The 27,412-nt window shown below is 37.9% G+C and overlaps 2 protein-coding genes and 1 pseudogene across 6 annotated transcripts in view; 2 read left to right on the forward strand and 1 right to left on the reverse strand.

Annotated features, from left to right (window-relative positions):
• LOC128214429 (phospholipid phosphatase-related protein type 5-like) overlaps positions 1-15,272 on the forward strand; it is a 19,162-nt gene extending 3,890 nt beyond the window's left edge. For 2 of the 4 annotated variants that reach the window (XM_052920900.1, XM_052920899.1), the window contains exons 2-9: positions 1,572-2,081; positions 5,948-6,107; positions 6,408-6,525; positions 9,728-9,914; positions 10,572-10,629; positions 10,780-10,956; positions 11,440-11,550; positions 14,705-15,272. In XM_052920900.1, coding sequence (XP_052776860.1) covers positions 1,894-2,081; positions 5,948-6,107; positions 6,408-6,525; positions 9,728-9,914; positions 10,572-10,629; positions 10,780-10,956; positions 11,440-11,550; positions 14,705-14,914 — 1,209 coding nt within the window. In that variant the 5' untranslated portion in view covers positions 1,572-1,893 and the 3' untranslated portion in view covers positions 14,915-15,272. Of the gene's footprint in view, positions 1-685; positions 1,025-1,175; positions 2,082-5,947; positions 6,108-6,407; positions 6,526-9,727; positions 9,915-10,571; positions 10,630-10,779; positions 10,957-11,439; positions 11,551-14,704 lie in introns of those variants that run through there. The other 2 variants (XM_052920901.1, XM_052920898.1) reach the window with 2 other exon arrangements.
• Positions 15,273-20,717: 5,445 nt separating this feature from the next.
• LOC128215455 (phospholipid phosphatase-related protein type 5-like) overlaps positions 20,718-27,412 on the forward strand; it is a 34,523-nt pseudogene continuing 27,828 nt past the window's right edge.
• LOC128214854 (uncharacterized) lies at positions 25,456-26,706 on the reverse strand. Of its 2 annotated transcripts, none has more exons than XM_052921538.1 (2): positions 26,682-26,706; positions 25,456-26,110 (listed from the first exon to the last, which is right to left on the reverse strand). In XM_052921538.1, exon 2 carries the CDS (start codon positions 26,038-26,040, stop codon positions 25,507-25,509), a length of 534 nt encoding a protein of 177 aa, XP_052777498.1. In that variant the 5' UTR covers positions 26,041-26,110; positions 26,682-26,706; the 3' UTR covers positions 25,456-25,506. The 2 variants fall into 2 exon arrangements, with proteins under 2 accessions (XP_052777498.1, XP_052777497.1); XM_052921537.1 differs by lacking the exon at positions 26,682-26,706 and adding an exon at positions 26,263-26,371.

Consider the following 27,412-nt stretch of genomic DNA (forward strand, 5'->3'; position numbering starts at 1 on the left):
TATCTTAAAAATAAGTAGATATTAGAAGACGCAAAACTGTGATAATTTCATAAGCTTTGAGGAAACTTTGTTTTATGATATATTTATAGTTTATATATAGTTATGTTCCGTAGCTTTAATGAATATCTTAAAAATAAATAGATATTAGAATGTATAACATGTCTGTGCTTATCTACCGATCACTAAATGCGTGAAGGTATGTTCTGTATTCATTTTTAAAGCTACAACCAATTATTAAGTAATAAAGACTTTGTTTTATGCAAATTAATCAACTGAAGGAGAGGCGTATTGCATTTATGAAGTATTAAACTGTCAATCATCATAAATCATTGACAAGAGTCTCACATCTCCTTGAGTTGACCTTTATTAGCGTCGGTGCTAAACTTGTTGCTTTAAAATACTGTAATAATGATAATGAAGCCTGTTTTCGATATGCATTGAGGAACAGAAGTACGTAATGCAGTGATGTTTATGGCAGTAATACGTACTGTTGTTATAGCTGATGCTGTTGGTGGTGGTGGTGAGAATATGACGACGACGAGGACCACTACGACGATGCTAGTGGTTGTGTTAAATATGACGACAACGATAGCGGTGGTGGTGGTGGTGGTGGTGGTGCTGCTGCTGCTGCTGTGATGACAACGGCGATGATGATGATGATAAAGAGAAGAAGCATTGTGGTTCAGTTGGGGATGCTGACCTAGAATCGAAGCTAAGACATAGCTGAAAGTCAAAATATTTTAGTGAATGAGTCACGTTCGCTTTGAGCGACATACTTTCCTCTCTTTGTATTTTGTTTAATGGCTCGTTATAATAATTTGTTACTATGTTCGGACGAATGTGAACACTTTTATGAATAGTGTTTGAATGTTGTTACATATGTGTTTATTCCTTATTAATGAGATGTATTACATGGTTATTTACATGAGTGGAAAAACGAATATATCATTTTCAATGAACAAAACTTCATCTTGTTATTAGTGTTACAGTATAATCATTGGAAAAAATATCCTGAGACGAACAAGTTTGTGTAGAGCTATTATTCTTCATATTCGATGAGTTTACTTTTCTTCTGTTTGAAACAAACGCCAACTTGTAACATATAAATTATTATAAAAACACCGAAGACTTTTTTTGCAATTTTCAAACAATAGCTTATTTGATACGCATGTTTGTTTTATGAGTGACGATCTCAATTCCCATGAATTGTTCGAAATTATTTCGTTCGTCGATGAAAAAAAGAAATATTTTAAGGACAAATTTACGAGATGGTTACATAGCAACAACGGTTATAAACAATGACTTTCTTATTCTGAATTTAAGCGGCATTGTAATAATGTTACATTAAAGTCAGTCGTGCATTTAGAAAATAATTAACATTATGAGAGAGTGAACACTAATTAATTCATAAGATATGCAAATGAGTAATTTTGTAAATGAATTTTAATCTGACTTATGTTAAGAATAGCGGAACATTTAGGTTAGGTGGATGTTTTTGAATAACGGAACAAAGAGTATCAATCTTAATAAATTAATTCGGAGTAACGATTGTTTTCTTCTTATTTTTTCAGCGGATCACAAATGGAAAATTAGGGTAGTAAAAAGGCAACTCAGAAGCACTTTCATGGAACGCCATATGATTTAATGGAACTTTTCGTCAGAGCAAGGCTTAAAGACAAGGCTGCAACTATTGACTGCCATATTGAACAGGGATATTTAAAATCATTTTAGTTTTTGCCGACATTGTAGATGTGTCCTTCTTCGAATGAAATTTAAAAAAGAAAAGTTTCGCATACTTAAGTGCTACGTGTGTGTTTTCGGATGATAAAGAAACGTTAATTCGGATAACAGAAATAAAGATACCACACAACTCAAGGAAATCGTATATACGCAATGGGGCTTTACGAAAACAACAATGCTGGGGTGGAGTCAGCCGAGAATCTGCACAATCGGGACGGCGCTGAGTCGTCTGCTTCCGAGTCCTCGGATCACCAAGAGCGCGGTAAAATTCTCGTCTGCATCACATTCCTTCTGGAACTTGTAATCTTAGCTGGTGTTATTGTGTTGGAATATTTTCTGAGGTAAGTTGATCATGTATATGTTATAATATAAACTTGGTTCCGTAATAGTAGATACAAATATGTATATACACAGTTTATGACGTCACGAGCATATATGACGTCACATGTCGATATTAACTGTAATATTTATATGTTTTAATGTATCTATTACTTTGGAATGCATGTTTTTGAGCTTTAGATAAGATACCTAAGATACCCATAAGATAATGCATGTAAAGAAAATGGTATATTGATTGTCCTTTTTCCTGCGACGAATATTTCCCAAAATTGCAATGTGACCGCCCATTGTACGGCTATGTGCAACATTCTCTATTTATACGTATGTTGGAGCCGCTGTAGACAATTTCTTTGAAACTTTACCTGAAGTTTCCTTATGAGTTTTTGTAAAAAAAACGCTTGACATTAAGTTACGTTGTAAGAAAAAATCTAGCCGACATATGTTTACTTTTTTCCAAGATCATTGACATGTCGGGGCTCAAAGTTTTTATACTGAATCATGATCTAATCTCAGTTAGACTGGGATCCTTTACTATTTACCGTTTTGATAATAGACCCGTGGCCCTGAGGCCAGCGTTGACCCCACTCTGGGTCCCAGACTTATTCTTTACATGACTGCTTAAAGGGACTGTACACCATATTGGCACCAAACAAAGTTTTTTCTGTAACGAATCTCAGGACAATTGTTTAATAAATTGTTTTACTCTTTGATTTCATAATTGTAAAAAACACAACAACACCAAAATGTAAAATAAAATCGAGTCGGGGATCGGGTTCGAACCGGTGTCGTCAAAAATACAGTCCAGTGTCGTATCCACTGTGCTACGTAGGTTTACTCCAAACGGTTGGAATATTTAAGCTATATACCTAACTTGGTAATATCACGTGATAATATCGACTAGCCAATCACGCATAACGAATGAATTCTACTAGGTAGACATACCTAGTAATCTTTTTTAATGGAAACATACGAAAAGCTGCGAAAAATAAATTAATTGTAAACTATGTGGTACTTCAGTTAGTAAGTTTCAATGCATTGTACATATCGATACCAACTTTAAGTCAGTTTTCGACAATTTTCTTTTTTTTCGCTATTCCAACATACGGAGTACAGTCCCTTTAAAGGTATATACAATACCATTAAATTGATTTCTGACTAAGCATCAAAGCAAATGGAGAGGTTCATAGAACATGTTCGCACTTTTTACAGCGACTTTGCACGTAATTTTAAATATAAATTATCAATATTTTTTATAATTCACAGTTTCACATTTCTTTTACTATGCAGTAATGAAAACGTTGAAAGGCGGTGGCGCGACAAGCGTTATTTTACTCATTTTTACAATTCTCTTCACAGGCAATAAGTATCTATAACTATCCATTCCTTTGGTTCCTCACCAAGATTTATTTAAGGTCCTTCGGCTTGCTTTCACATTCACATTAACGTTGCAATCTTATGAAAGTATTTGAATTATAAATGAGAATAATGGAAAAAAGGTAAATATGAATTATAGTTTTGGTGCCCACTCGATGAAATATATTACGATCTTGCACGGAAGAAAGTATTTACTTACTATTTATGCATTTCACCAGTCTCTATTTTGTATGTATGTTGTGCATTTCTGTAGCTCAAATGCTTATTTACATTGTTTAATATATTCTGGAAAAAATATAATGACTGTTTATCGCAGATTTTTAAAATGGCGGGCCAAATTGTTGCCTAGCGTAAGGTCATTTAGGAAATGACGTCGTCGAATGTGTTTCCATATTAGGCATTCGGCTTCGCGCCATGACGTTTGATTTGGAATTAACCGAATAAGATTCCAAAAGAGTGAACATTGACAATATTTTGTTTTACTATTTGAAACAGGTAAATATCAATTTTATGTCACTGATAAATCTCTATAAACCATCGGAAAGCATTTTATAAAGTGTTTTAAATTCGCACTATTTTTAACCGCATAACACCATACATCCTATTTTGTAACCCCATCGCATTAATTATTTCAATATTTCATGTCAAAAAGTAGATCTCACGATACTTGATACTTAAGTCTTCAGCCTAAAAATGGGATGCATAAAAACATAGAAAAAAATAAAAGAAGAAAAAGTGTATAATTTAAGTACAGATAAAAAATATATTTAATTTGGAATTCGTGACTTCGTTGCTATTTATTAAAAAAACATTTATAGAGGTAAATGTAAATATATTTTTATTTGTACCTAATTCATCTGTGTTTTTTTGAATCATTTAAGTTTTTTCCCGAAAACTATTTTCTTAATCACTAATTGATACAACCCAAATGTAGACTAGAATGACAGAATGATCTAATTGTTTCAACTGACAAGGTCGGAAATAACATTCAATTATTCAGCATGCACTACAATATAAAAACTAAAATGTAACTTAAAGCAGGGTTTAAAATAAATCAGCAGTGTAACTTATTTGAAACATTTAACGAGCATTTTTGCGTGCGCTGATTATTTTCAGCAGAAACGAGCTTTAATTAATGTAACTTTATAGTGAAAAACGCTATCAATTAAGTAATGGTTACAGATTGTAAGTATGTTAACTTAGAAAAATAAATGGTTTGATGTGACACAGTCGCATTACGATTTATTTTGATGTTAGTCAATACTAACAATCTTAAAGATTTTAGTTGTATACATTATTTAGTGTTAACTCCCGACTAATTGGGCCAGCCACGGGTTTTTATGTACCATTTCACCTGATCAAATCAATAAGGGCCAATAACAGCTGATTGATTGAAATAAATATATTGGACCACTTTAGAAATACTGCCTTCCCGATAGACAGAATATAATGTTGACCACTTAATATGCTGAATATGTAGTTCGTTTGAACAAAATAAATGACTCGAAGGTTATCTTCATCAAGTTTGACGTATACTGCGTAACAGAGAGCCTGACTTCCGTTTTGGTATTTAATTTATCAACGAAATTTAAAGTTTTAAAGTCAAAATAATATAAATTATGTTATTAAAAGGTGAAACGTATATACGATAAAGTAGGCAAACAATGACTGATTTAACAAAATAACCAATTATAGTATTGATAAAATATTATTCCTGTCACACACTGCTTAAAGGCGCCACTTTATCATATGATTTCCGGTGATTATTATAGAAATTTTATCAGTGAAAAAAAAAGTTATTTCACTGTTTCAAACACTGAAATAACATTTTGATATTTCTCACCGTTTTGAAAATTTTGCCCGCTCTCAATTCAAGGTCAAACGCCAGCGTGCATAAGGTTAAAATATAACTTTTGGTGCTCACTCAGTGAAATAAATCACGATCTTACACTGAAAAATAACAAATATCCCCTTTTTATTATATCCTTTTCGGTTGTTTATTGAGATTTATCCATGAAATATAATTTGATATTTTTCACTGAATTGAACTTTAAGGGTAAAGATCAAAAGTACATCACATACATAAGTTATTACACTTTGTATATTCTATATTGATTTCAACTGAAAGCGTACGTAAAATGCATATTTGTCAATCTGTGAATATCAAGAACCACTTGTTTTTAGTTTTTATTTTATTTTACTTTTTGTAATATTTTCGGTATTTTTGAACTTCTCCTTCTTCATTCTTTCTCCTGTACACACACCCCTTTCAAATGATACCATATCACTATAGCCTATAGGATCACCAGGCATTTGATATTCACATATCATGAGTCGGATACCTTAAGCACAATATGGGCGACATCATTCATCGTGCTGCCCTTCATTTTCTCGTGCACAAAATCTAAGGCACCGGAAGGCGGACACCCTTTTCCACAATAGGCAAAAAACCCACAAACAAACGGTTCATGAAGCATCATTTAATTTATTTCAGATGGACGACCGTCTTTCCGATGCGGAAGGTCAATTTCACGTGCACGGATCCGGCTATCTCGCACGGGGAGGCGGATCCCTCGTTTTCTTCCTTCTCGTTTAACGCCGTCATCCCTGAGAATATCGTCTACTCGCTCAGCCTATGTGTGCCGCCTTTCGTGGTAAGGGTTGAATGACGCCACTTTTCGTCCACGTTACGTTTGTACAAGAGAGTAGCTTAACGTTCTAGAAATGGTGTGGCTAGCGATCATATTTAAGGTGTTTGTGAACTTGCTCAACCATTAAGGGTGTATGGGTGAAGACAATTTTTTATTTGAATTAACAGTTAAGGTAACGGGAGCGTCCCCCCGCCCCCTCAATCGTAGGCATTCTGTTTTCAGCTCCATTATGCATGGAACTTGTGAAGAGACTATACGTTTTCAGTCCACTTAAGTAAGTTTATTGTATAAAACTATTTTCAGATGCTGATAGGCGAGGTTGCCGTCTGGGCGTTCACAGAAGAAAACCAGAAGTCCATCCGGGTCTGCTGCCGCCCCTGCAATGTTCCCCAAGTGTTTAGGCGCCTCTTCCGGTTTATAGGTGAGTCAGTGACTCGGTGCCGAATTCCAATTTCTGCGTTTTGGTTTAATAATATATTATATAATATCTAATATAATATACTATTATATAATATATATATTAATTTAGTTTGCCCGATTGTGACGAAAGTTGGTCATAAATAGAACTTGACCGCGCCCGATTCCGTTTTCTGGGTAGAAACTCATGTCCATAAAGAGAGGCCATGCTGTATGTGTGTGTGTGTGTGTGTGTGTGTGTGTGCGTGTGCGTGTGCGTGTGCGTGTGCGTGTGCGTGTATGTATGTATGTATGTATGTATTTCTTTAGACCTTGCGGTCAAGGATAACACTTATTTCCAACGGGGTCCTTTGAAGAGACAGTGGTTGGATACAAGGAAGTCCGGGTCTGATACCCTAGCTCTTTTTCGAAGAGACTCTTTGGTTCTTTTACATGCTCGGTGTAAAGCACCGGCACACGGGGTACAACTTTCCTGGGTTAAACCAGTACTGAGTACACCACATTTCCAAGCACTACCCTTTAATTAAAAGCCGAGCGCCAGGCAAGGGAGCTACTTGTACCAACTTTTAACGGCTTTCGGTATGACGCGGCCAGGGATCGAACCCACGACCTCCCGCTCCGTAGTGTTTAAATTGCCTTGGCCACAACCTCTTGGGTGAGGGGCGGGTATTTTCTTTGTCGATAAATATTGCATCACATGACCAGTCACCGCTTCAGAACAAGATTTGTTAAACTAATTAAAGAAATCATGAGAAAGAAAGGCGATTGTTCGCATAATCAATTCAGAAGCCCCAATAGAGTATCCTTCCAGCAATAATTGTAACTAAATGTATAAAACACGAGTTTTTTGTATTGATCTAAGGTTTGGACACCCTCAGGACATATTTTGAACAATAAAAAGAACATGCCTGAATCAACAGTTTATTTGCAGTTATAAACAATTCAAATACAACAATAAATCTCCTATTTTCAAAACAGAACTGACTTGTGTAAGTCGAGACGTTCAATAATCTTCAAGCGAACAATGTTTATCAATGGTTGTCCTGAACACATATGAACGGAACCCGTCACCAATTCAAGGGAAGGCGAGCTTCTCAAATTTGGATCGCTTCGTCGCCTTGCTGTCGATGTTCCATGTCCGCAATGGTGCTCTTTCCTGAAAGATGGTCCTCTCTGTGTGGATTATGACGTCATCATCGCCACCTGATGTCATCCCCACCATAACCAACCCGTAGCTTGGGTTGGGTGTGTAAACTTCCTCCAAGTTGTTTTTCCTGGTCAAGTAACGGCTGTAGTCATTGACCATGCGGTACTCGGGGTTATAGGCCGGAAGGGCCTTCCCTGCGTGTATCGCTCTCTCGGACGGTCCGCACGTACATTTTGGATAGTTTGTTCCCATGACCTCTTTAATGGCAGGATGAAGGTCACGCGGCGGACCCTCTTTGTTATCCAGTCCCACGCATTTTACATTTCTGAGCGGATTTGCCCTGCTCAGCGATTTGATTGGTTTTAGGCTTGTTTTATCTCCAGCTTCTGGGCTATGTTTCTTTTCTTTCTCCTTCTTGATCTTCTCCAAATGCTTTTGGTAAATCTCCGGACCGTTTGGCTTCGGCACCCAGCCCTCAAATTTGACCTTTCTGTCATCTGATTTAAACACATATCTGGCGTGTTCGTACCACGAACCGGGGCACTCTTGTTTATCGTCGTCGGCGTGGCATCCGAGGAACAAAACGTCCGTCAGGGACAGGCTCTTCCCTGCAGGCTTGTATTTCAAATAATAGTCGAACTGCGACGATAAAATGGTGAAATGCACCACGTCATTGACTATTTTGCCATTTTTTTGCGGCCGCCAACCGGAACTTTCCTTATACTTGCGCATGCGCATTGGGAAGCATGCACATACAATGTCTTGCCAAGAAAGCGGCATTTTTATTCCTTTCGAATTGGTATCCGTCTTGCTGCAATGAGTTGCTACGTTTGAATGACGTTGTCAACGTAATTTCAATGACTTGATGACAAAAGAATAACGCCATTAGCGTCATGACGTCACAACTATTGAAGTCCGTTGTATATGTGCACAATCACATTCTGAAAACAGTTAATTAATTAGACCTCTAAAGTTTAGTCTAAAAATATGAAAATATAAATGAGTTTTTCAGCTGGCTAGAAAGTATCTCTGAGGGCGTCAAAACGATTCATAATCTCAAATCATCGTTCGAAGGACCCATAGAATTTTAGTAATAACGATGAACGTTCGAAAAGGCCACTCCATCTTACACCACTGATCATGTTCTGCAATAACGATGAACGTTCGAACAAAAGACCACTCCATGTTACACCACTGATCAAGTTTTGTAATAACGATGAACGTTCGAAAAGACCACCCCATCTTACACCATTGATCATGTTCTGCAATAACGATGAACGTTCGAACAAAAGACCACTCCATGTTACACCACTGATCAAGTTTTGTAATAACGATGAACGTTCGAAAAGACCACTCCATCTTACACCACTGATCATTTTCTGTAATAACGATGAACGTTCGAAAAGACCACTCCATCTTACACCACTGATCAAGTTTTGTAATAACGATGAACGTTCGAACAAAGACCACTCCATGTTACACCACTGATCAAGTTTTGTAATAACGATGAACGTTCGAAAAGACCACTCCATCTTACACCACTGATCATGTTCTGCAATAACGATGAACGTTCGAAAAGACCACTCCATCTTACACCACTGATCATGTTCTGCAATAACGATGAATGTTCGAACAAAAGACCACTCCATGTTACACCACTGATCAAGTTTTGTAATAACGATGAACGTTCGAAAAGACCACTCCATCTTACACCACTGATCATGTTCTGTAATAACGATGAACGTTCGAAAAGACCACTCCATCTTACACCACTGATCATGTTCTGCAATAACGATGAACGTTCGAACAAAAGGCCAGTCCATGTAACATTACTGATCAAGTTCTTTAATAACGATAAACGTTCGAAAAGGCCATTCCATGTAGCCTCACTGAGCATAAATACAACGAAAAATGCAGGGACAAACGCAGTAGTAAAACAGTTAAACAGAAACCCTTTTGGAAGGCACAAAGGTGAGTTCTGTTATAATGAAAATCTTTCGAACCAAAGTTGTTGGCGGACATAGGCCTATATCTACGTTATTGTGTTTTGTCTTTTCAGGCGTGTTTGTGTTCGGACTCGTGACTTCAATGGTGTTTGTAGACGTGGTGAAACTCATGACAGGTCAGCTCCGCCCCAACTTTCTAGAGGTGTGTCGGATCAACTCCACCCTCTGTGTGATCAACGGCAATGTGGGTGGGGATGAGTTGTGTACCAATAAGGACGAACTGGCACTAAGACACGCACGGTATGGTATTGTCTTTGATTGTATTGACATTACTTTATTTGAGCTTGTCTCCCGTGTGAAGGTTGGTGGTGAGCGAACTGTCTTTTCCCCATAGGCGTCACGGGTTGAAGTCCCGGATTCGATTTCCGGAATGTGGCAAATCCGAATATAGCTCCTCAGGTTACCAAGCCGAGAACTGTTTCCTCGAAGTACTCCCGTTTGCCCACGATATGCACACAAATATGTACACATATAATATCTATGTAGAGATATACCTCTAAATTAATTAAAATGCACCTCTGTTTTGGACCTGTACCTCTTAATAGAGGTATACCTCTTAATTGAATAAAAAACGCTCCTCAACAAGAGGTTTACCTCTATTTTAGAAATGATTTCGACTTAAGAGGACTTTTGACCGAAACTAAATGTCATACAAACCGGTGGATTGGCCCGGTTGATAATAAAATCCATGTTCAGAAGCAATATTCATTTTGTCGCTTATGTGTACCTTGTTCTTAAACGGCAATAATTGATCATGTCAATTTTCTACCCCGATTTAAAATATTTGTAATAATTTGTTTCAATTATTTTATTGGTAAAATTACCTGTTTTAAAAATCACATACAATGACAAATTGATAAATTGGCTTTTTCTTGATTCTTTTTTTTATTTTCCCAGTGCGTCTTTCCCTTCAATGCGAGCAACTATGACCGCTTATTCAGCAATTTTCACTACGGTAGGTAGATATATATTTCAATTTTTAAATCATCTGTTTTTTGCAGAAAAGAGTGGAAATTGTCTCTTGTAAACCGTACAAAATAGAAAGGTCATATAAGCACTGTTGCCATTAGTTTCAATGCTCTAATCACTACTTCCTGTCCTTCAGATCTACATTCATGGAGCGTTGCGGACGCGGTCGGTGCGTGTGCTGCGGCCCTTTCTGTCTCTGGTGTTCACGATGTTGTCGCTACTGTGCGGTCTGGCGGAAATAGGGCTGCACCACAATATCTGGGAGGATGTGGCGGTCGGGTGGGCACTGGGAGCCGTCGTTGCCATGTATCTCGTATGTTTAGTTTTCATTTAGCTATTATTGGTATTTATTTATTCACGGTTGTAAAAACAAGATAACCAGATTTACCTATTTAATCCCGCTTGTTGGAAAAATGTCACACTAGAGAATGGTATTGTGCTATCGGGGAAACCAGATTATTCGGAGGAAATCCACCTCTGAGTCTTGGTGACAATGGTCAACCCAACCTATGTTAACCGGGATTCGAACCCGGGACGTCTAGGTTAACTGGACGCTCTTGTGCGCATAAGTGTTGTAACTACACAAACGTTGCTCCATTGGATAATGATATTTTGATGACAGAAAAGCAGAATTGATGAGCTTTTTACGGTTTGTTCTCATTTGCTTTCCAATATTAAATCAAGATTCCATCCAAGTGTCATCCGGTCATGCACCGCAAGAGTCGTAAGTTAACTTGATACCAATTCATATCTCGATAGGACGTGTTGCATCTTAACTTATCTTAACTTGTATCAGGGGTCGTACGTGCTGTACAACTTCCGGGAGTACGTGTCTGAGCGGAAGATGATCCGACTGCTGCACGGGTTCCTCGTGGACCACCAACTCCTCAACGAGATCACCAAGGACGTGAGTACAAATTTAAACTTCACTTATTTAACAATTTACAACATATCATATTCTGAAAACGTATTATTACCTGAGTACATATTAGTGCCTGACTATGCAATAGTGTTTGACTGAGTACAAGTGACTTGCTTAGTATTAATACCTGAGTCAAGCATTAATATTTAATACGTAGTAGGGCACTTATACGTCGTCAGGCCCTGAGTGCCCTACAAAGTATTAAATATTAATGCTTGACTACGTAAAAGTGCTTCACTACGTATAAGTGCCTTTCTACACATTGGTGCATGACTGTGTTGACTACGTACTATTTAGTACCTGGCTACGAATAAGGAATGGCTACGTATAATACCTGACTACGTATAAGTACCTGGCTACGTATAAGTACCTGGTTTTGTATAAGGTCTGACAACGTATTAGTACCTGACTACGTATAAGGCCTGACAACGTATAAGGCCTGACAACGTATTAGTAACTGGCTACGTATAAGGCCTGACAACGTATTAGTAACTGACAACGTATAAGGCATGACAACGTATTAGTAACTGGCTACGTATAAGGTCTTACAACGTATTAGTAACTGGCTACGTATAAGGCCTGACAACGTATAAGGCCTGACAACGTATTAGTAACTGGCTACGTATAAGGCCTGACAACGTATTAGTAACTGGCTACGTATAAGGTCTGACAACGTATTAGTAACTGGCTACGTATAAGGTCTTACAACGTATTAGTAACTGGCTACGTATAAGGCCTGACAACGTATTAGTAACTGGCTACGTATAAGGCATGACAACGTATTAGTAACTGGCTACGTATAAGGTCTTACAACGTATTAGTAACTGGCTACGTATAAGGCCTGACAACGTATTAGTAACTGGCTACGTATAAGGTCTGACAACGTATTAGTAACTGGCTACGTATAAGGTCTGACAACGTATTAGTAACTGGCTACGTATAAGTACCTGACAACGTATTAGTAACTGGCTACGAATAAGGTCTCACAACGTATTAGTAACTGGCTACGTATAAGGCCTGATAACGTATTAGTAGTTGGCTATGTATAAGGACTGACAACGTATAGGGCATGACAACGTATTAGTAACTGGCTACGTATAATGCCTGACAACGTATTAGTAACTGGCTACCTTTTAGGCCTGACAACATATTAGTACCTGGCTACGTATAAGGCCTGATAACATATTAGTACCTGGCTACCTATAAGGCCTGACAACTTATTAGTACCTGGCTACGTATAAGGCCTGACAACGTATTAGTACCTGGCTACCTATTAGGCCTGACAACGTATTAGTACCTGGTTACGTATAAGTACCTGACCACGTATAAGGCATGACAACGTATTAGTACCTGGCTACGTATAAGGCCTGACAAAGTATTAGTGCCTGACTACCTATAAGGCCTGACAACGTATTAGTACCTGGCTACCTAAAAGGCCTGACAACGTATTAGTACCTGGCTACCTATTAGGCCTGACAACGTATTAGTAACTGGCTACGTATAAGTACCTGACTACGTATAAGGCCTGACAACGTATTAGTGCCTGACTACGTATAAGGCCTGACAACGTATTAGTACCTGGCTACCTATAAGGACTGACAACGTATTAGTACCTGGCTACCTATTAGGCCTGACAACGTATTAGTACCTGGCTACGTATAAGTACCTGACTACGTAAAAGGCATGACAACGTATTAGTGCCTGACTACGTATAAGGCATGACAACGTATTAGTACTTGGCTACGTAAAAGGCCTGACAGCGTATTAGTGCCTGACTACGTATAAGGCCTGACAACGTCTTAATGCCTGACTACGTATAAGGCCTGACAACGTATTAGTGCCTGTTCCTGAAAACGCATTGGTGCCTGGCTGCCTATAAGGCCTGGCAACGTATTAGTGCCTGACTACGTATAAAGCCTGGTAAGGTATTAGTGCCTGACTACGTATAAGGCCTGACAACGTTTTAGTTCCTGTTCCTGACAACGCATTAGTGCCTTGCTACGTATAAGGCATGACAACGTATTAGTGCCGTGCCACGTATAAGGCCTGACAACGTATTAGTACCTGACTACGTATTAGGCCTGACTACGTATTAGGCCTGACTACGTATAAGTACCTGACTACGTTTTAGTGCCTGACAACGTATTAGTTCCTGACTACGTATTAGGCCTAACTACGTATTAGGCCTGACTACGTATAAGTACCTGACAACGTATTAGTGCCTGACTACGTATTAGTGCCCGACTACGTATTAGGCCTGACTACGTATAAGTACCTGACTATGCATCAGGCCTGACAACGTATTAGTGCCTGACTACGTATTACGCCTGACAACGTATTAGTGCCCGACTACGTATTAGGCCTGACTACGTATAAGTACCTGACTATGTATCAGGCCTGACAACGTATTAGTGCCTGACTACGTATTACGCCTGACAACGTATTAGTGCCTGACTACGTATTAGGCCTGACAACGTATTAGTGCCTGACTACGTATTAGGCCTGACTTCTTATTAGTGCCTGACTACGTATTAAGCCTGACTACGTATAAGTACCTGACCACGTATTAGTGCCTGACTACGTATTAGTGCCTGACTACGTATTAGGCCTGACTACGTTTTAGTGCCTGACAACGTATTAGTACCTGACTACGTATTAGGCCTGACTACGTATTAGTGCCTGACTACGTATAAGTACCTGACAACGTATTAGTGCCTGACTACGTATTAGGCCTGACTACGTATACGTACCTGACTACGTATAAGGTCTGACAAGGTATGAGTGCCTGGCTACGTATAAAGCCTGACAACGTATTAGTGCCTGACTACGTATAAGGCATGTCAACGTATTAGTGCCTGACTACGTATAAGGCATGACAACGTATTAGTGCCTGACTATGTATTAGTGCGTTTTAAAGCCTGACAATGTATTATTGCCTTACTTTATACAAGTGCCAAACAAACTGGGCATAAGTACATGCCTGACGTCCTGACAACATTGTTATGCCTGACTACTTGAAGTCCCAATTATTTATTCCTGATTTTCTGACTTGTGCCCGGCTTTTGCATTGCGTATTAGTGCCAGACTACCTGACTTAAAAGGAGTGTAAGACTACTGAGTACATTAATACTATCTTCAGGGCAAGCTTCGTCTGTTCCCGGCGTCGTTCCATATTCCTCGTGCACACACTCGTCCCGCACCTTACCAGAAGTTTGAAGGCATCAAACCACAAACCACGCCCCTCGCCATGTATGGAGATGGTGGAATCGACCAATCGGGAGAGAGATACAGGGAAAACCCCGCTATCGACTCACCCTATAACGACAATCAAAGATTATCTCATCTCTGAGGATATTGATATTATGAGCTCACTATTCGCTTGTTTAGTCCTGTTCCAGTGGTATAAAATATGTACCGATGTTCGCATGAGGCTGTGGCAGTGGGATCGTCGTAATATAATAAACCAGTCTCTAGATGTCAATTATCTGTTTAGGAAGCCAATTAAAGGGTTATACTTTAACAAGATTGGATAATAAATCCTTTGACAAACAAGAGAACCTTGTTAGTATTTACTGACATATGGTGTATAACTGCTTGTGGAACACTAATGTATGTATGTTTCAATATAAACCATTAGTTTATTGCTTTGGACTTTCTGTAAAGATATAAAAAATGTATTTATTAAATCAATAAAAACTGTTATAATAGTAAGTATCATCTTTGCCCAATGTAAGCATCTGACTATGAAATAAAAACAAAATGAAATCAAGATGACCCAAACACCTCAGCATTTTACATACAGAGGTTTAATTTTACAGGTTAAAAACGTCTTTCCACTTTCACCGTTTCCCATGATGCCAACAATTTCTATTTCGTCAACGCCGTCTACATTTACCTGAATAAGTCCCTCTATTTCGTCTGACTCGTGTATATTGACAAGAACAACTACCTCTGTTTTGTCATCTCCGTTTACAAATATTGAACAAGTCCCTTTATTTCGTTTATTCCATCTTCATTTACTTGAGCAGCTTCCTCGATTTCGTGTGCTATAATTACATTGACTTGAACAACTGCCTCTATTTCGTCTGCCCCGTCTGTATTGGCTTGAACAATTCCATATTTTTCGTCTGCTGCTCTCTACATTTTCCTGAAGAACTGCCTTGATTTTGTCTGCGCCGACTGCATTCGCTTGAGAAACTGCCTCTATTTAGACTGCTCCAACTATTTTTGCTCGTGAAAATATAGATTTACTATGATCACGAGTGAAATTAAAAGAACAAATTTTCTCTTCCGTTTATGCTCATTTTCCGAGTTTTGTAGTATTTTTGTTCTTAATTACTCCCTTTTTTGGAAAGAGTGTTTTTTACGCCGCTACCCGTGGGACTCCCCTCTCGCAAAATAATATTATTTATAACTGGTCACGTGACTGTCAATTTTCTATATCCGGTTTGTTGAGAAGAAGTTCTCTGATATTCTTTTTTAAAGTTTATTATTCAGCAACTTTAGTGCAAATATTTTATGAACAGTTATCAATGAAGTTTTATTAGAGCATCTATGTTTTAAAAAATAACGCAGACACTTTTATAATAAGCGGGCATGAATACATAACCAACTCACTAGTCCGCCATTTATTGAATGAAAATTTGAGAGGTCGAATGTGTTAGCAAAAAATGCGGATAATCATTGGATATAAAAGATTTTCTTAGTTTTATAGTGAGTTTCATGATACATATTCAGCCATATAACTGTCAGAGTCCAGTCTGTTTCGCTTCAAGGCAGGTGGTTTTCCAGGTAATGATGAGGACCACGCCAAGTTGTTGACAAATTTAAATATTATTTTTTCGGGAAGTTCGTATTACGTATTACAACTCCATACATTTGAACGATGATATAATATTCTTAGGGCAGAATCCGTCCCTGTTCTATTTATGTTCGAACAGTTGTTTTCGTATGTAATTTGTTCGGTATGAAAACAAATGTTCGAACATTCAGATACAAGGTCAAATAAACGTTTGAAAACGGGATAACCATTTTTTGGTAATAAACGGTAAGTTGTGAATATCCAAATATATCTTTATTTTAACTTTTTTTTTAATTTTTTTTTTTGTTAATATTTTTTTATTAGTAGAAGTGTTCTGTTATGATCAAGGGGAAGTAACTACAATGGATTTCAACAGTAGGTCTGAAAGTTACATTTCCACTCCTTATATTGCAGTGAAAATTTCAAATTGATATTATCACTGTTGTTATTTCACTGATAAAACTCCATATTTCATAGAAAAGGATGAAAGTTAATTTCAATTTACGACTGAAATCTACGATCTTGAATGAAACGGCTTCAAAGCCTGGCCTCAATTTTTCATGGAACCAAATCGCACACGTTGGCTATCGTAAAGGACCGTTAGCCTTAACTGAACACATTAACACAATGTCCATCATGGAGGCCATTAATAATTTGACTCCTCTACAATCTCTTGGGTGAAAGGCAGACATCTTTCGTTGGAAATATATCACTTGACCAGTCCAACTCAAAGTAAGATACAAGTAATGATCAGAACAAAGTGCTAATAAATGTACATTCTCGGGCATATTTTGGAACGCATAAAAGATCATGCCTGAATCAACTGTTGATTTGCAGTTATTAACATTTTTTTACACAAGTCATATACAACAAAGCAGATACAACAATAAATGTCCAATTTCCCAAAACAAAACCGACTTATGTAAGACGAGACGTTCAATAATCTTCGAGCGAACAATGTTTATCAATGGATGTCCTAAACACATAAGAACGGAAACCGTCACCAGTTCAAGGGAAAGCGAGCTTCTCAAATTTGGATCGCTTCGTCGCCTTGCTGTCGATGTTCCATGTGCGCAATGGTGCTCTTTCCTGGAAGGTGGCCCTCTCTGTGTGGATTATTACGTCATCGTCGTCACCTGATGTCATCCCCATCATAACCGCCCCGTAGCTTGGGTTGGGTGTGTAAACTTCCTCCAAGTTGTTTTTCCTGGTCAAGTAACGGCTGTAATCATTGACCACTTGGGACTCAGGGTTGTAGGCCGAAAGAGCCTTCCCTGCGTGTATCGCTCTCTCGGACAGTCCGCATGTACATTTTGGATAGTTTGTACCCATGACCTCTTTAATGGCAGGATGAAGGCCACGCGGCGGACCCTCTTTGTTATCCAACCCCACGCATTTGACATTTCTGAGCGGATTTGCACTGCTCAGCGATTTGATATCTTTTAGGCTTGTTTTATCTCCTGCTTCTGGGCTATGTTTCTTTTCTTTCTCCTTCTTGATCTTGTCCAAATGCTTTTGGTAAATCTCCGGGCCGTTTGGCTTCGGTACCCAGCCCTCAAATTTGACCTTTCTGTCATCAGAGTTAAACACATATCTGGCGTGTTCGCACCACGATCCGGGACACTCTTCTTTCTCGTCGACTGCGTGGCATCCGAGGAACAACACGTCCGTCAGGGACAAGCTCTTCCCTGCAGGCTTGTATTTTAGGTAATAGTCGAACTGCAACGACGAAATGGTGAAGTGCACTACGTCTTTGATAATTTTGCCATTCTTTTGCGGGCGCCAACCGGAAGTTTCCTTATACCTGCGCATGCGCATTGGGAAGCATGCACATACAACGTCTTGCCAAGAAAGCGGCATTTTTATTTCTATCAAATTGGTATGCGTCTTGCTGCAATGAGTTGCTACGTTTGAATGATGTTGTCAACGTAATTTCAATGACTTGATGACAAAAGAATGACGTCATTAGCGTCATGACGTCAAAACTATTGAAATCCGCTCCTATGTGCATGAGCACAATTATATTCTGAAAACAGGTCATGAAATAAATCTCTAAAGCTCAGTCTGAAAATATGAAAAGATAAATACATATTTTAGTTTGCTAGAATTCCTTTCTGAGTGCGTCAAAATGGTGAAGCATAAAAAGCAGCGGAAGCACACGGTTATGTTGTAGAATTATACCAGACTGGAGCAACTAGATTGCTTGAAAAGGCCAGTCCATGTAACATCACTAATTAAGATAATTACAATAAACTTTCAATGTAGCCTCACTAATCGAGTTCTGTAATAACGATAAACGTTCGAAAGGGCCACTCCATGTAACATCACTAATCAAGTTATGTAACAACGATAAACGTTCGAAAGGGCCACTCCATGTAACATCACTAATCAAGTTATGTAATAACGATAAACGTTCGAAAGGGCCACTCCATGTAACATCACTAATCAAGTTATGTAATAACGATAAAAGTTCGAAAGGGCCACTCCATGTAACATCACTAATCAAGTTATGTAATAACGATAAAAGTTCGAAAAGGCCGCACCGTGTAGCCTCACTAATCAAGTTCTGTGATAACGATAAACGTTCGAAATGGCCACTCCATGTTACCTCACAAATCAAGTTCTGTAACAACGATAAACGTTCGAAATGGCCACTCCATGTAACATCACTAATCAAGTTCTGTAACAACGATAAACGCTCGAAAATGCCACTCCATGTAACATCACTAATCAAGTTATGTAATAACGATAAACGCTCGAAAATGCCACTCCATGTAACATCACTTATCAAGTTCTGTAACAACGATAAACGTTCGAAAAGGCCACTCCATGTAACATCACTAATTAAGTTATAATAACGATAAACGCTCGAAAAGGCCACTTCATGTAACATCACTAATCAAGTTCTGTAACAACGATAAACGTTCGAAATGGCCACTCCATGTAACATCACTAATCAAGTTCTGTAATAACGATAAACGCTCGAAATGGCCACTCCATGTAACATCACTAATCAAGTTCTGTAACAACGATAAACGTTCGAAAAGGCCACTCCATGTAACATCACTAATTAAGTTCTGTAATAACGATAAACGCTCGAAAATGCCACTCCATGTAACATCACTAATCAAGTTCTGTAACAACGATAAACGTTCGAAAAGGCCACTCCATGTAACATCACTAATTAAGTTATAATAACGATAAACGCTCGAAAAGGCCACTCCATGTAACATCACTAATCAAGTTCTGTAACAACGATAAACGTTCGAAAAGGCCACTCCATGTAACATCACTAATCAAGTTCTGTAACAACGATAAACGTTCGAAAAGGCCACTCCATGTAACATCACTAATCAAGTTATGTAACAACGATAAACGTTCGAAAAGGCCACTCCATGTAACATCACTAATCAAGTTCTGTAATAACGATAAACGTTCGAAATGGCCACTCCATGTAACTTCAATAAACAAATTATGTAATAACGATAAACGTTCGAAAAGGCCACTCCATGTAACATCACTAATCAAGTTATGTAATAACGATAAACGTTCGAAAAGGCCACTCCATGTAACATCACTAATCAAGTTATGTAATAACGATAAACGTTCGAAAAGGCCACTCCATGTAACATCACTAATCAAGTTATGTAATAACGATAAAAGTTCGAAAAGGCCACTCCATGTAACATCACTAATTAAGTTCTGTAATAACGATAAACGTTCGAAAGGGCCACTCCATGTAACTTCAATAATCAAGTTATGTAATAACGATAAACGTTCGAAAAGGCCACTCCATGTAACATCACTAATCAAATTATGTAATAACGATTAACGTTCGAAAAGGCCACTCCATGTAACATCACTAATCAAGTTATGTAATAACGATAAACGTTCGAAAAGGCCACTCCATGTAACATCACTAATCAAAATATGTAATAACGATAAACGTTCGAAAAGGCCACTCCATGTAACATCACTAATCAAGTTATGTAATAACGATAAACGTTCGAAAGGGCCTCTCCATGTAACATCACTAATCAAGTTCTGTAATAACGATAAACGCTCGAAAAGGCCACTCCATGTAACTTCAATAATCAAGTTATGTAATAACGATAAACGTTCGAAAAGGCCACTCCATGTAACATCACTAATCAAGTTATGTAATAACGATAAACGCTCGAAAATGCTTCTCCATGTAACATCACTAATCAAGTTCTGTAACAACGATAAACGTTCGAAAAGGCCACTCCATGTAACATCACTAATTAAGTTATAATAACGATAAACGCTCGAAAAGGCCACTCCATGTAACATCACTAATCAAGTTCTGTAACAACGATAAACGTTCGAAATGGCCACTCCATGTAACATCACTAATCAAGTTCTGTAATAACGATAAACGCTCGAAATGGCCACTCCATGTAACATCACTAATCAAGTTCTGTAACAACGATAAACGTTCGAAAAGGCCACTCCATGTAACATCACTAATTAAGTTCTGTAATAACGATAAACGCTCGAAAATGCCACTCCATGTAACATCACTAATCAAGTTCTGTAACAACGATAAACGTTCGAAAAGGCCACTCCATGTAACATCACTAATTAAGTTATAATAACGATAAACGCTCGAAAAGGCCACTCCATGTAACATCACTAATCAAGTTCTGTAACAACGATAAACGTTCGAAAAGGCCACTCCATGTAACATCACTAATCAAATTATGTAATAACGATAAACGTTCGAAAAGGCCACTCCATGTAACATCACTAATCAAGTTCTGTAATAACGATAAACGTTCGAAAAGGCCACTCCATGTAACATCACTAATCAAGTTCTGTAATAACGATAAACGTTCGAAAAGGCCACTCCATGTAACATCACTAATCAAGTTCTGTAACAACGATAAACGTTCGAAAAGGCCACTCCATGTAACATCACTAATCAAGTTTTGTAACAACGATAAACGCTCGAAAAGGCCATTCCACGTAACATCACTGATCATAAATACAAAGAAAACTACAGGCCCAGTAGTAAAACACTTAAACAGAAACCATGTCCAGAGGCACAAAGTAAGGTGTGTTTTGTAATATCGATAACCGTTCAAACCTAAATCTACGTAAATATATTTTGTCATTTCAGGCGTGTTTGTGTTCGGACTGGTGTCGTCAATGGTGTTTTTAGACGTGTTGAAAAACTCATATCCGGTATTGTGTTTTGCCATTTCAGGCGTGTTTGTGTTCGGACTCGTGACGTCAATGATGTTTGTAGACGTGTTGAAAAACTCATCTCCGGTATTGTATTTTGTCATTTCAGGCGTGTTTGTGTTCGGACTCGTGACGTCAATGGTGTTTGTTGACGTGGTTAAACTTATGACAGGTGAACTCCGCCCCAACTTTCTGGAGGTGTGTCGAATAAACTCCACACTCTGTGCCATCAACGGCAATGTGGGTGGGGATGAGCTGCGTACCAATAAGGACGAGCTGGCGCTAAGACACGCACGGTATGGTATTGTCTTTTATTGTATTAATATTACTCACTGACAGAAATCGTTACAGTTAAACTACGCTGCAAGTAGATTGCGTAGTTATATCAATTCAGCAGTTAAACTTGGTGACTTTACTCTTGGGAATCTTAATCATTTATGCAATTATAGACTTCATTGGCAATCAATTTAAACTTAGTAATACAAAATACATGTTAAAACACTACTATTAAAAATTAACCTCAATACACATGTTTTTATACCTGCACCTCTATATTGAGGTATACCTCTAAATTGAATAAAAACGCACCACTATATTTCGAACAGCACCTCTATAAAGAGGTTTAACTCTAAATTGAATAAAAGCGCACCACTATATTTCGACCTGCAACTCTATATAGAGGTATACCTCTAAATTAGGTAAAAGCACACCACTATAGTTCGACCAGCACCTCTACAAAGAGGTAAACCTCTAAATTAGTTAAAACGCTTCTCTATAATAGGACCCGTAGCTCTTAATTAAATAAAAGTGCGGCTCAATTTAAAGAGGTGTACCTCTATTTCAGCCATACTTTCGACTTCAGGGAACTTTTGTCCTTTATTGAATTTCATACAAACCGGCGGATTGGTCCGGTTGATAATAAACTCCATGTTCTCAAGCAATATTCAATATGTCGCTTATATGACCTTGTCACTTAAGGCAATGATTGATCATGTCAGTTTTCTTCTTCGATTTAAACTATTGCTAATAATATGTTTCAATTATTTTATTGATTAAAACTTAAAAGTATAAAAACCTCAGTTTCAAAAATCACATACAATCGATTTAGGGAAAAATCATCATCTTCTTGGTTTTCTTGCTTGCAACAAAGAACCCCCGTCTGACATATAAAGTTTTCTAAACAATAAATAAATCATACACATTGATATCAATTATCTTTTTCTTGATTTTCTTTTTGATTTTTCCAGCGCGTCTTTCCCTTCAATGCGAGCAACTATGACCGCTTATTCAGCAATTTTCACCACGGTAGGTACATACAAATTTAATTTCTATTTTTAAGTCATCTGTTTTCCGCAGAAAAAAAAGACTGAAAATTGTCTTTTGTAATCCGTACAAAATAGAAAAGTCATATGCGCAATGTTGCTATTAGTTTCAATGCTCTAATCACTACTTCCGGTCCCTTATCAGATCTACATTCACGGAGCGTTGCGGACGCGGTCGGTGCGTGTGCTGCGGCCCTTCCTGTCGCTGGTGTTCACGATGCTGTCGCTACTATGCGGTCTGGCGGAAATAGGGCTGCACCACAACATCTGGATGTGGTGGCCGGGTGGGCACTGGGAGCCGTCGTTGCCATGTATCTCGTATGTTTATATTCGTTAAGTTATAATTGTAAATTATTTATTCACGATTGTAAAAACAGATTATAAAAAACATTAATCTATTTAATCCCGCCTGTTGGAAAAAAAAAAGTTACACAAGAGATTGGTATTGTGCTATCGGGGAAACCGAACTTTTCGAAGGGAACCCACTTGTTGACAATACTCAACCTTACCTGTGTCCACCCGGGATTCGAACCCGGGACACCTTGGTGAACTTGACGCTCTTGTACGCAATAGTGTCGTAACTAGCAAAGCAGAAATAATGAGATTTTACGGTTTGTCCTCATTTGCTTTCCAATATAATCAAAATTCCATCCAAGTGCCACCCAGTCATGCACCACAACAGTCGTATGTCACATGCACCACAAGAGTCGTAAGTTAACTTGATACCCATTCATATCTCGATAGGACGTGCTTCACCTTAGCTTATCTTATCTTGTATCAGTGGTCGTACGTGCTGTACAACTTCCGGGAGTACGTGTCTGAGCGGAAGATGATCCGACTGCTGCACGGGTTCCTCGTGGACCACCAACTTCTCAACGAGATCACCAAGGATGTGAGTACTAATTTAAATTTTACTTATTTTACAACCGTTGTAAAGAAAGTTATATTAACTAATGCTAAGTCACACTCGTTGGCACGAATTTATGTAAGTGTGTGGTATTTCGCATTTGTTCGGCTTGGTAACCACAATCCGGCATCATATATGCCAATGCCAGGATTCGAACCCGCGAAGAAGCGATTTCGCGACAACTCAGAAGGCGAGTATAATTGTCCAACTACCTGACTTTGTATAAGTGTCTGACCAAATGATTAAGCATAAGCGTCAGACAACATGACTACGAATTCTTGCTCAACTAAATGACAACGTAATAATGTTCAACTACCTGAGTCGCTATTAATTCCAACTACCAAACGAATTATATAGTAGTATGTCCAACTACATGGCTACTCATTAGTGTATGACTTCGTATTAGTGTCCGACTACATGACTTCTTATTCGTGTTTAACTGACTAAGTATACGAGTCTGACTACGTAGTATTGTCCGACTACATGTCTCACTGTGCGTTAATGTGTATTATTGCCCAGTGCCTGACAACGAATTCGTTCCTGTACAACGTTATTAGTGATTGAAAACGTTTTACTACATTCCCTCAATAATTAAAAAAAATCCTTATTCGTTACAAACCTATCCAGCCAGTAATTTTTTGTCAATAAAAATTGTGTTTCCTTTCTCTTTTGTTTCCAACTTGTTGCTGTACTCATGCAATATCTTACAACCCCATATCGGCGCTGAGTGTGTTTAGTCCCACGAGGGTATTGTTTGACATTGAAAAATTAAAATTGAAAATTGAAAATGAAAATTGAAAATGAAAATTGAAAATCGCTAACCATAGCTCGTACACCTACATAAGGTCAAAACAACATCACAATGAGCTTCTTGGTGTCAGATACAAAAACAACGTACTAGTAATTTATTTCAAGTTATTAGTTTTTATTTTGTGAAACAAGATAATTGTCATGTGTATCGAAAACTTTCTTCATCCACGTCAGGTTAGCCGGCCAAGATTGCAAGATTTTCAAATCGGTGGAAGAAGCATGACAAACAATAGTTTCCCATTCGCACTTTTGGTGGCGTTCCATCAGCCAGTACCACACATACCTAAAACAGTTTCGGCAGTAGCCAGCTGGAGGGAAAATGTTCAAAAGCTCATGTCGTTCACAAGGTTCTAACGTAAAGACTCCAGCACAACACAATTGGCATTCCCAACAGAACCTTTTGAAATAATCATTGTACTGTAGTCCAGCAAACCCAACGATGTCAGTATATCGTTTTGCCATAGTTAGTGAAGTGTGAATAGTACAGTCACCGCTGTATGTTTTATATTGGTTTCAAATGCTCAAAAAGCATGTACATTATGTCTCGAACTTGCATTCGTCAACTTTGCTAACCAATGTTAGAAATTTGAGCTAACTAGCGTATTGCGGCTGTCTACAGCATAGCTGTGTGAATCAGAACGATCAGAACGGGTAGTGTTTGAATGATGCTTAAAATTTTACAAGCCGTTTTACTATCTTATCCACACCTAATGAGTCATAAAAGCTCACAATTGTAATAGCAATTAAGTGATTTTATGTTTTTGTGTTTGACATTTTGTTAGAGTTTCTAAAAACAAAATTGTGTTTTTTTTAAATTTTATTTCTCAACAAAAGCTGAGAGAACATATTTACATGTGATTTGTCAATAAATCAAGTAACAAAGTGTTAAGAGATCACAGATCAGACAGATCAGCCATCAGGCTCACCCAGTCAATATGTTCTAACATATCCAATGGAATATGTTCGTTCTGTTCGTTCTTGGAAGTGACATGGTTTATGGGTGATATCGGTCTCGTCGGTGCCACACTCTGTACTGCTGCAGCCACCAGATCAAACTTTGGAGGTATAGTAGTGTTCAGCTTTTTCGCGGTCAGCTTCTTCGCGGTAAGCTTCTTCCCTGAGGTCGGCTTCGCTAAGGTCGGCTTCTTCGCGGTCAGCTTCTTCGCTGAGGTTGGCTTCGCTGATGAGGTCTGCTTCGCTGATGAGGTCGGCTCAGCTGATGAGGTCGGCTTCGCTGATGAGGTCGGCTTCGCAGGTGTGTGATTAATTAACATCTCTGTTATATTCCTAATTTGGATTAAAAGTTCGCTCTTCAGCATTTCTTCATTACGTTCTGGCAAGTTCCTGAGGACTTCTGATATGTTCATGATTGTAACCATCCATGGCATGAATTGCGTTGACGTCGCTTCCATTTGTGCGACTGGCATTGTGTTACTGTGTTCATATAAGAACGTGGTCTTTTTGTGTATCTTTATTTAGATCAACAATGAACACCGTCTGAAATACATGAATGAGACATACTCAGATATTTACCAAATAATATGTTGTCCCGATAATTAACATTGGAAACGATACTAAAGAATAACTGGTACAGTACATTAATGAATACAATAAGTAACATAATGAACTTAGTATCGATGATAACTTACAATAATAATATGCCAGAAACATGTTAAAGTTGGTGTTTCCTCAAATGACTCCTTTTAAATTACAAATGGTCAATTTACATCAAAGGGGAGTAACTCTGGCATGTCTAAGTATCAGTCTTAATATAAAGGGAAGTTATTATGCAAATACCAGTGTCAATAAACAATAATCATGTAATTTTAAGCTTCAATGTATGTTAGTCATTCTAAAATGCCGTCCAGGCTTTTTTTTTTAATGATGGTTAGCCTGGAACGTCATTCATAACAAAATTCGTAAACATGTAAAAACTGTCTATGAAATGAAATGGTCTTCATTTGTATTCTGTTGCTTAAGACTGCCAATAAATACATTAATTATTATCAATAACCATATCCATTTTGCAAATTCACAAGCTATTTCTTCAAAAAAGTAATTTAAATACCTGATTTCAGTTGACAGGAGCTTTCTTACTGCCAAAAAGAAAAAAGGTTACACACAACTAAACTTTAAGGTTTCAATCTGAAGTAGTATTTTTAGTATGGATTACCTTCCCCTAACACTATCATTATCAGTTACCACACTTTTGTACTTAATGAATTTGAAAAACATTTATCGTCACATACAGGATTCAAGATGTATTTACAAACTATTCTATGGGCAATGTGGACAATGCATACTATTATTCACATGTATTTAAAATAAGAATAAATATTAAATAAAAAAACATGTATATCAACGGCATTCTTTCACTAAGTGAATCAAAATGTTTTATTGTGTAACCTATTAATCAAAATTTGACTTCAACACGACAATCCAAGTTTACAATTATCAGAGATTTTGCTGACTTATCAATTTATTATGTGTATATATATAGTTTCGCTAGAACATATGTTTCATGATGATATTTATATTAACAAATACCTTATTCCTCACATCAGAAAACCTATACAAAACTCAACTAAAGGGAATCTTCAGGAAATTACTATTTTTAAAGGAATTGATAGAAAAACATAATTACAGAACATTGTTGTTTGCTTTTTTCCGACTAGAGTGCGTTTTATCGTCAAGCTTATAGGAAAACAACTAGAGTTAGAATTGTTGTGTGTGTTTTTAAAAGAATTATATTGGTAAACAGAAGTAACACTTATGTGTTAAAGGGGTTAAAACATGACA

Source organism: Mya arenaria, chromosome 13, assembly GCF_026914265.1.
Source record: "Mya arenaria isolate MELC-2E11 chromosome 13, ASM2691426v1".
Taxonomy (NCBI): domain Eukaryota; kingdom Metazoa; phylum Mollusca; class Bivalvia; order Myida; family Myidae; genus Mya; species Mya arenaria.

Coding starts and splice junctions, on each gene's coding strand:
- LOC128214854 (XM_052921538.1), bottom strand. CDS start 26,040: ATGCCAGTCGCACAAATGGAAGCGACGTCAACGCAATTCATGCCATGG.